The sequence below is a fragment of the Mus caroli genome, chromosome 12 (genome assembly GCF_900094665.2).
Source record: "Mus caroli chromosome 12, CAROLI_EIJ_v1.1, whole genome shotgun sequence".
Taxonomy (NCBI): Eukaryota; Metazoa; Chordata; class Mammalia; order Rodentia; family Muridae; genus Mus; species Mus caroli.
In genome coordinates this window covers 74255253-74265114 of record NC_034581.1, presented here as the reverse complement: position 1 = coordinate 74265114, position 9862 = coordinate 74255253, and the positions used below count along the sequence as shown (strand labels likewise).

Genomic DNA, 9862 nt, shown 5'->3' with positions numbered 1-9862 from the left:
CAGATCTATGGTGAGCTGTAGGGGATCCAGGGCAGGGAGCCCTAAAAAACCCGACATCTTTTTACCCAAAGGAAGCAAAGGGGTGTGGCAGCCATGTTGGCTCATCATTTCTTGTCTGATTTCAGGGCTCAGGGAGGCTGACCTGGATGGAAACCGAAGGACAGCTCTTGTCAATACAGACCTCATCTATTATATCCACAGCATCTTGGAAGTGTCCCCAGGCAAGGCTGCCATCGGTACTTGACTGAAAACACATGGCCGGAGTCCACTCAGAGCAGGGATTCATTATTGGGAATAATAAGGGAAAGTTTTTCTCCCCCTCCCCCTGCAGGGAGAGCTGCTTTCTGGAAGTCACAGGGCTTAGAGGGAATCTGAATCACGTCTGGTAAGGGGAGGAACGGAAGAGCATCTCCAGAAGCCTCTCCACAAACAGTAAGATTGTCTCGGGCAGCTCACAGCTGGCTGTTTTATCCTCAGAGTGTCAGGTAGAGCAGGCCAATCCTTTTAACTTACTCTTCTCTCCCAGAGCTATTAGCAGCTACCAGCACGAAGAGAAAAGTGTGGAGTTAACTGGTCCTCCCGGTTATTTCTCGCTTTCAAAGACGTCTCCCCCCCCCCCCTTAGCACTGCTCCACAGAGATGGTTGATATATGCCAATGGATCCAAGGGGAGGTATATGCAAGGAGTGGCTCTGAGAGGAAACCCATGCCAGCACACTAAGGCAGAGGTTTGTGTGGTCACTAGTATATAAGAGTTCTTCTCTTCAGGGGAGTTTGACCTCTCCTGCCCCTACTCCCTTCAGGTTGAGGATGCATGAGTGCAAAGTCTAGGAGAAGTGGCCTGTGTTATTTCTTGGGAGGAGACTGTCTTAAGCATGTGCACACATGCGCATGGACACACACATACACACACACACACACACACACACACACACACACACACACGACGTCCTGGAGCTAGAGTTACAGGGGGTGTGAGTTGCCTACTGTGGGTCCTAGGATCTGAACTTGCATCCCCTGCAAAAGCAGCAAGTGCTCTTGGTCTCTGAGGCATCTTCTCAGCCTCTGGATGCCAAAGTGGCCCTGGGAAGGGCACACTGACACTCAAGTGCACATGGAGTCACCACCTGGAGGGGAGCACGTCCAGAGAACTTAGATGTTCACACAAACTTTAAGTCTCTGGTATTTGGGCAGCAAAATCAAATCTTGATTTATATTTAGTGATTTGTTGATTTTCCTTCCTTCCAGGTCTGCACGGGGTGCTAGAGAAGATGTGTTTCATCTGATTTCTGTCTTCAGCAGAATTCAGAAAAGCAGGTGTTGTGTTTTCTCTCAATCTAGCATATTCGGCTGAGAATTCTGGTGGATCCTTCCTTCTCTCTGAAAAGAGACCTCTGGTGTTGAAGTGTGAACTCTTTAGTGGAGTAAGGCTGGTCCTTCCATAGCTGCGGGGACCGAAGTGATGCCCATGAGGCTGATAGCAAGCACCCAATGATTGATACTCCTGGGCAGTGCTGGAGTCAAGATCAGGCTTTAGAATCAGACACTTTGGACTTCTTCCCCATCACCTACAGCCTTATCCTGTTTCTAGAATTCTCTTTGGGCAATTTTGAGGTTTTTTACAGTCCTACTTTTGTAATCCTGACTAAGCAACTTCGTTTTACTCATAGCACACAGTTTAAAAGACAGCATCCAGAAGTGTTTGGCACTTCTGGATCAATCCAGACCTTCTTCTTCTGAATATTCCCCAGAACTGAAGTACCACCCAGAGAGGTTTATACACATAATAAAAAAAAGACATCATCAATAAATGGAACAATAATACAAGATACCCCAGTAGCACATCCTGGGTACCCCAGCCTGGCAGGTTCCAGCTGTGTCCTCTCTCCTGTGCAGCTTTCCTGCATGTGTCTCCCAGTATTTTAATAGTGTTAGAGATGAAGAAGGTGGTAGCAATACTTCTGTTCTCTTCCTCAGCCCCGGGCCCAAGCCTTGTGCAGCCACTACTCAGGGCACAGGATCTAACCAGTAGTGTTTCTTCTGTAATTATGTGGGAAATGATTACTAGTTTCTATAGAATTGGGTGTTTAGCATTGTGCTGAGTAAAAGTTAGAGAGGCTGCAGTAGCTGTGAACAGAAATATTACATGGGCAAAGGACTCAGGTTCAAATCCCCACTCTGTCTTTTCTGTTATGAGACTGACCTCTGCTGCCTTTGCCTCCTGTTAGTACAGAAGGAACACCGTGACAACCAACCTCACCAGACTGCAGAAAGGACTGGGACTAAGTGTGCACAGTGTGTCACACACCATACAGTGCTTGGTGTGAGCTGTCATAGTGCCCAGGCCTGTCTTAGTAGCATGGCATCTGGCAAAAGGTCTGGGGACCCTCAGAGCAGAAGAGGAGGACTATGTGGCTCTGTCAATCTCTGGGTATAGAGTTCTCAGAGGTTCCTGGGCTCAAAACCCAAAATCAAGCCAAACGAAAAACCCAGAAAAGTCTCCAGGATGAAGCCACTTAGTCAGCAGTTCACATTTTTGGATTAGGGGATTGCTCTTTGTCCTAATACCTTCCCAGACACTTTGGAGGAAGGGATCCATTTTAATATAAGGAGCACTTTGCTTTTCTCTTTCAGTTTAGTCAAAGTGGAGAGAGACCCAAGTAAAAGTGGTAGAGAATAAGCATCTTCCTGAAGATGGAAAAACTTTTAGTGTTTCCTCATTTGCCACGAGGTAAGTGACTCCAAACCCAAAACGATATATATATGAACATGTGTGTCTATGGTGAGTGTGTGTGTGTGTCATCAAAAAAGACTAAAAAGATGCAGCTCTTGCCAGATCCAAAACCACCCCCATAGAAAGGAAATAAGAAGGAAGGACAGAGAGACCCTCCTAAGAGCTATCATCACTGGGTACAGGTTCATGAATCCATATCCTGTGGCTCTCCAGCCTGAAGATGGCTGCCTGCATATGCAAAACTTGGATGCCCTGATAAGAGGAAAGTGAAGCCAAGTATCAGAGCCATAGATAGGCAAGAGAGCAGAGAGAGGTGGTGCTGCAGAGGGGGTCGGATGAATAGGTGGCTCCCAGCTAGCTTTGGTCAGTCAGTTCAAACACATTTGTTGGCCTGCTAAAGCAATTTGGGAAGCATGAGAAGAGAAGAAATCTCTACCTTCCTCTCAACCTGGCGTTGCAGACAGATCTAGGAGAGCCAACCTGGTAAGGATTCTTATTTACTGGCTCTGTCAGTTGTCCAAGGATCTCATCTGCAAGCTCAAGGGGAGTATCTCAGCCTCCCTATGCTGGGTGCCAGAAACTGCAGGCACGCATTGGTACTCTTCCCTTCCTCCCCCCACCCCCCCACCCTCTGCAAGGACCTCTCTGGCCAGTGACAGATTAATGAGAGAAAAGCATACACGTCTTTCTGATGTTTTATATGACACAGAATCCTCAGAAATGGAGACCCAAAGACACAGGAAAATGTGTAGAGTTTTTTCCTTTTTCCTTTTTAAGGAGAGTGGGCAGAAGTATGATTGAAGGATAAGCAGGTGTGATCTAAAGGCAGTAAACTTGGGGGCAGGTACTGCCACTCTGTTTGCTCATATTCTTCTCTTCATCTCCAGGCCTCTGAGAGATAAGAGCATTCCTTTCCTCAGGGCCCAGGGAGGGCAGTTCTAGGCTGAAGTCTTTATGACCTGCTTCAGGGGAAGAAAGCTGGCCAGGTTTTATGAGCTGCTCATGGAAAAGGGAGAGAAAGGGGCAGACATCAATCTTCCTCCCGTTGTTTCTTTATATACAGGGCTAGTGTCTGCTAACCCTCCTCACCATCTTCTCCAACGCTCCTCTGTTGTCTTGAGTTTAGCCAATTCCTGTCGTAAGAATGCTCCAGAATCTTTTTTTTTTTTTCCAAGACAGGGTTTCTCTGTGTAGCCCTGGCTGTCCTGGAACTCACTTTGTAGACCAGGCTGGCCTCGAACTCAGAAATCCGCCTGCCTCAAAAAAAAAAAAAAAAAAAAAAAGCACCAGAAATGTACATTTAATCAGCTGCAAAACTAAGCTCAGTTTACCTGCGGAACTATGGAAAACCCACAAGTTCTCAAAAATGTCTCCCCCTTGGAGGAAGCGCATGGTTTCAACTGGAGCATCTGCCTTCCAAACCTATACAAATCCTCCTCGCTCCCTCATGTCCAGCATGCCTACTGGCTCCTCGGGAACTCCAGCACAGCGAGACACCACCTCCCCTCCGTCTCACCCCTGCCCAGCACGACGCTTCAACTTTATCCACCATGAGACTTCATCTGATTTTGCTGTATGGTTATTAGAATGAGTTTTCTTGATTAATTTATTGAGAGGAGCATATGTTCTGTTACTTTATATTGTCTTGTTGTTATTAAGGTTTATTTTATGTGAGTACACTGTTGCTCTCTTCAGACACACCAGAAGAGGGCACTAGATCCCATTACAGATGGTTGTGAGCCACCATGTGGTTGCCGGGAATTGAACTCAGGACCTCTGGAAGAGCAGTCAGCGCTCTTAACCACTCAGCCATTTCTCTAGCCCCACTTTATATTGTTATGTGCTCAGCAATTCCTAACTTTTTGGCAGAGGCAGCCTTTTACCACCCTCACCTCGGTGTTTGCACTCTTCAGCACAGGAAGGGGCGGGGGGGGGGGGACCGACAAGATGTAACCCTTACTCTGGCTCCTATGACAGTTAAAATCTCTGAAGGGGGAGCAGGCACAAAGTAATTCTACTCTACTACAGTTTGGGGTGACTAACACCTGAGATGATAGGTTGCCAGAGGCTGGAAAGAATGTTGTTAAGAAAATTTTTATAGTTGGGCACAGTGGTGTATGCCTTTAATCCCAGTACCCAGTGGTTCAGACAGTCTGGGCTATGCAGTGAGTTTCAGGCCAGGGCTATATAGTAAGGCCATGTCTTACTAAACATAAAATAATTTTACATTTATTCTTTCTTTTCTTTCTCCTTCCTTCCTTTCCTCTGTCTTTTGTTCTTTTTGCGTGTGCACTGTGCATGTGCAGCGGGTCAGAGGACAACTTTGGGGAGCTGGCTCTTTCCTTCTGACATGTGGGATCTGGGTACTGAATTCAGGTCATCAGGCACAGTGGCAAGAATCCTTGCCAGCCGAGCCACCTTGCCAGCCCCGGGAAGATTCAAACTTTGACTTTGAAGAGGTTTAAGCCCCCCAAACATTGCACTGAACCATCTCAATCTGATACTTCAGCTAGGAGCCTCTGGGCAGTGGGAACTGGTGGGCTGGGGATCCGAGGTAAAGGACTGAATTACCCCATGGGTCACCAATTGATTTATTTGCTAATTGAGTGGCCCAGCTTTGGGTTTCAACTCTAAAGAAACCACTTCGTCCTTTATTAAATACTGCAAGAATCTCACTCTTTGTTCTGCGAGGCTATGCACAATATACCAGCGGAACGTGAATTTATACTTACAATAGTCACAGCACTAATGACCTTCCAAACAACACTAATACCATGCACGCTCTGCTCCAAAGTGAGGTCTGAGCCTGTCAGCGAGTTCTGAGGCCATCGACCTCCCTCTGACACGAGAGCAGACCCCCACGCCCATGGCCGCCTTCAGTTTCGCCCACGGTTTCAATATTTCATTTGTGAATCAGTTACTCTTTGGAGACCCCGGTTCTTTGTACACTTATTCTTTTTATTTGCGGGACAATACTTTATTCGGAAATGTTCCCTTCTGTAATTACAAATCTTGTTAGTCCCCCCTCCTGCTCTCCCTAGGGGGATTGTGGGCTTTAATTAATTAATGTGGCTGAACCGCTTTGAGGGGCATGGCTGAAAGGTGCTGTGTAAGTGCAAATTATTATGATGGCTGCTGACATCCCACGGTGGTGGAGCCCCAAGCCTCCGCATCCAGAGACTGGACAAAGGCTTCTTCATCTTCACCTTCCCTTCCGGGTCTGAAATCACGGTTACCACCTCAACAGCAATCAACCAATTAATCCTCATTATGTTGGTTTCCGTTTCCTTTTTCCAAGCAGCGCAGTCCTGTTTCATTTCACGAGTCACATGCCATCAGCACTAGACAAAGGTCACAGTATCCCTATGGCCTTTCGTGGCCTAAAAGGAACAAGAGAGGGAGGGGGAAAAAAAACGAAGAAGAAAAAGAAAGAGAAAGTTAAAAAGAAATTGTCATGAAATGTACTAGCTTGCCACTAGTAACCTAACCAAAGCTTTCTCTGCTGCAGCTGTCCCCTCCCACAGAGCCAACCACTGCATGCCCCAGAGACACCCAGAAATGGCCCAGTCAGGGTTAAGGTCCAGCAACTCTGGCTTTGAACTCCCTAAGAGCCACAGACAAAAGGGGAAGTCTATCTCTACTAGGTGGGACAGGATCATCCAAAGCCACAGGAACCCCCCTTTGGCTTTGTTACCCCCAAGTTTCTCCTGAGAAAGCCAGCTGCCCTCTGTGGTCTCAGGAAGCCCTCACAAAGGCCTTGAGCACGATTTAGATGTTTTATGCTGCACCTAGCACCCCACAGCCCTTAACAAACGCCCAGGACGTCCACTATGGTGAGAGCCATTGAAAGCAGCCCCGTAGGGGAGACTTGGCCTCTCATAGGGATGCTGCTGACCAAAACACTCCTTACAAGGTTGTGCCTCAGGCCCTTTGTTAGAGTGGTTGCGGGCACGCCTCAGGGGGTCGTGTCTTCATCGGCCTCCATTTATCCTCCCTATTGAAGGGCTCCTTCAGGACACTGGTCAGTCTCTGTGGGAAATGATTTGAAGAGCAACAAAAGAATTTGGGCCCTTTGGGGGGGGGGGCTTCAGAATTCAGTAAACATCTGGACATGGAAGGCCAGGTTCTCAAGCACCCTAGCTGGGGAGGTGTCAGGAGAGAGAAAGAGCTGCGTGCACAACGGAAGAGTGCTTAGTTTTGTGCTGACAGTTGTTGTCCAGAGGCCCAGACGCCCCAGTAGGTCGATGGAAGATTTTTCAAAAGCTCCCCTATTCGTCAGTGAGTGCAGTTCACTCTCTGTCAGTTCCCGGGGCACATGCGAGGAAATGGAAGTTTTGCATGGTCAGTGAGCAGCGTGTGACGGATGGACGGACAGGCTGATTTGGTATGGATTGTGAAATAAAGTAAGGTTGCAATAAGCCTGTCCTCAGTAGTAGTAGCTGCTCAGCATTTCTGTCACCCTTGAAGTTTGTAAAGCACTTACTAGCCAAGGTAACCTACTGATTCTCAGGACAGACATGTTTTAATTGATGAATAAAACAAACAAACAAAAAGAGAGAGAGAGAGAGAGAGAGAGAGAGAGAGAGAGAGAGAGAAAGTGAAGAGGAGGAGGAAGCGAGAAGCGATTTGCATTTCATCACATGGGTGAGAGTTAGGACCTGAACTCTTGACTCTCAATGTCCCTTTATTGTTGAGTCAATCCATTTAGAACACATTAGTCAGCACAATTCAACATTTGTCACTAACCAGCGTCAGTGCTAGAAGTAACCAGCATCCCCCAGGGTCTCCAGATCTATCCTCAAACAGTAAAAAGAGACAATGGGATGCAGGTTTTGTCAGTATTCACCAGCTGAATCCAATTCAGGGCCCGCATGCTTTCAGGCAATCATGCCTGGTCATCCCAAGCTGGAAAGAATCTCTCTCTTTATCCTTTTCAAGCCCTATTTGGGGGGGTGGGTGTCAAACCTTTGCAACAGGTTTTTGATTAAATTTATCTAACTACATCTTTTGAGCTAAAAAGAAGGGACTTTGCCCCTCCCTCCCCCACGTTCTCTGCATCTGGAGCTTTGTAAACAATAGGTGTTCAACTAGCATGTTCTGAACTGAACTAACCATCACGGGGCTTAAATCATATTCGAGAAAGAACGCCAAGTCCTTTTGGAAGGAATTTTTTTTTTAAAGAAAATCAATTGTTTTAACATCTTTTCATATTATTACCTGGGCGTCTTAACAAATGCAAACTCCTAGCTCTGTGAATGACTTCCAGATTCTACCAGAGGAGCACACAGTCAGCCTAAGTATAGCCCAGGTCTTAGAATAAAGGGGTTTCTTCTCTAGCTATATCTTTCAACGAATGTATAAAGAAAGCAAAAGTGTAGGCAGGGAAAAAGAAAAACAGTTGAAAAACAAAAAACATGTGTAGTCTATGACTTTAGACCTAAGTTCATCCTCTAGTTTCTTCCTTCCATACTAGTTTAAAACACACACTTTAGTTCCTGCTTAAAAGACTGAGGTGGGGTTGGGACAGGATTTTTGGAAGAGTAACTGACTGTTGTATCTTAGCCTGCTACAGTCTCAGAAACCAAAGAGAAAAAGACAGACCTTTTAATCATCCAGTATTAGTGTTGCATTTCAAGGCTGTGAGCCAGCGGCCTAGCATCTGTACGACTGCCCCTGCAGTCTCTGTAACTGGCCTCCGAAGGCGGTGTGTTCTTGAAATATCTCATTTACTTGAGCATATGACTACTGAGATTACGAACATTTTCAACCTTTCCGTTAAGCATTTCATCTACGGCTTGGCCAACATCATGTAAGCAGAAATAAAGCGTGTTAGCCTCTGGGTAATTGTCCTTAGAAGAGGTGTGGGTTCCCTCTCGTCTCACCATGTATCCACCAAACACAAATCCTCTGCAGGGCTGTGTGAGAAAGCAGGAGTCCTCTGAGCTGTTCAGCACTGTCTAACCGAGGGGTTATACCCAGCAAAGTTACAAGCCAGCTACCCTCGAGAATTTCTCAAGGGATCATTAGATTGGGATGACTGATGTATCGTTTAGCTTAGAATATCAAGATTTAAGATTTGAGACTGGCTTGCCGTTTGCCAACAGAGGCCTCGCAACCCTGAGAGCTAAGTGGCTACAGGGCTTGCCAAGGCAGGGGAGTTTCTAAACCTCAGGCCCAGGCTGGATGCTGGAGGGGGTGGATGGACTGCACCTCTTGGAACCGCTTCCTTACCTGAAGAAGAAAGTGGTGGACCAGCCTACAGGGTTCTTGGAGGAGATGTGTGTGTAGCTAACTTTAAGCAGGGAAGCAATTCTCACCAGAAACCACCTAAGTAGATGTTAGAAGCACACACATGCTGTGTAGCTCTTGCGAGAGGACACAAAGTCTTCCATTCCAAAGGCAGAATTGTTAGAAGCACAAATCGGCTTAGGAGAATCAGCAAAAGCCTCACAATGCTATGGATTGCACAGAAATCAGTTCATTAACTTCAGTGGGAGTGGAAAGTGGGAAATCTCTGCAGAGGGGAGGCTCAAGTGGAACAGTGGAGAGAAAACCTGCAGAGCGTCTGGAAGCCTCTGCCCTTCTCAGCAATTCCTAGAGAAGCCTCCTGCATGCCTACTAAGAGATCTATAAGGAGACCCGTTGCTCTAAATAATCAAAATTAAAGGGGGTGGGGGCTCTGAAGAAACGGCTCAGTGGGTCAGAGTTACTGCTTTTGCAGAGGACCCAGGTTCAACTCTCAGCACCCACATGGTCACTCACAACCAGATGAAACTCCAGTCCAGGGGAGCTGATGCTCTTCTGGCTTCCTCAGGCACAGGGCATGCATGTTGTACGCAGACACACATGCACGTAAAATAAAAATAAGTAAATCGTTGTAAAAAATGTCCATGAACAAGAGAGTGGGGTTGCATGCAGTGGATGCGGTTACCCGAAGTGAAAGAACACCGACTTACGGCTGTCGATGTAGAAATATCATGGAAGCCGGGCGTGGTGGCGCACGCCTTTAATCCCAGCACTCGGGAGGCAGAGGCAGGCGGATTTTTGAGTTCGAGGCCAGCCTGGTCTACAAAGTGAGTGCCAGGACAGCCAGGGCTACACAGAGAAACCCTGTCTCGAAAAACCAAAA

The 9862-nt window shown here is 46.9% G+C and overlaps 1 protein-coding gene across 1 annotated transcript in view; it reads right to left on the bottom strand.

The window, feature by feature from the left end:
* Positions 1 to 5697: 5697 nt before the first annotated feature.
* Positions 5698 to 9862, bottom strand: part of Rad51b (RAD51 paralog B) — a 512935-nt gene continuing 508770 nt past the window's right edge. The window contains exon 11 of the mRNA XM_029484370.1: positions 5698 to 6113. Coding sequence (XP_029340230.1) covers positions 6097 to 6113 — 17 coding nt within the window. The 3' untranslated portion in view covers positions 5698 to 6096. The remainder of the gene's footprint in view (positions 6114 to 9862) is intronic.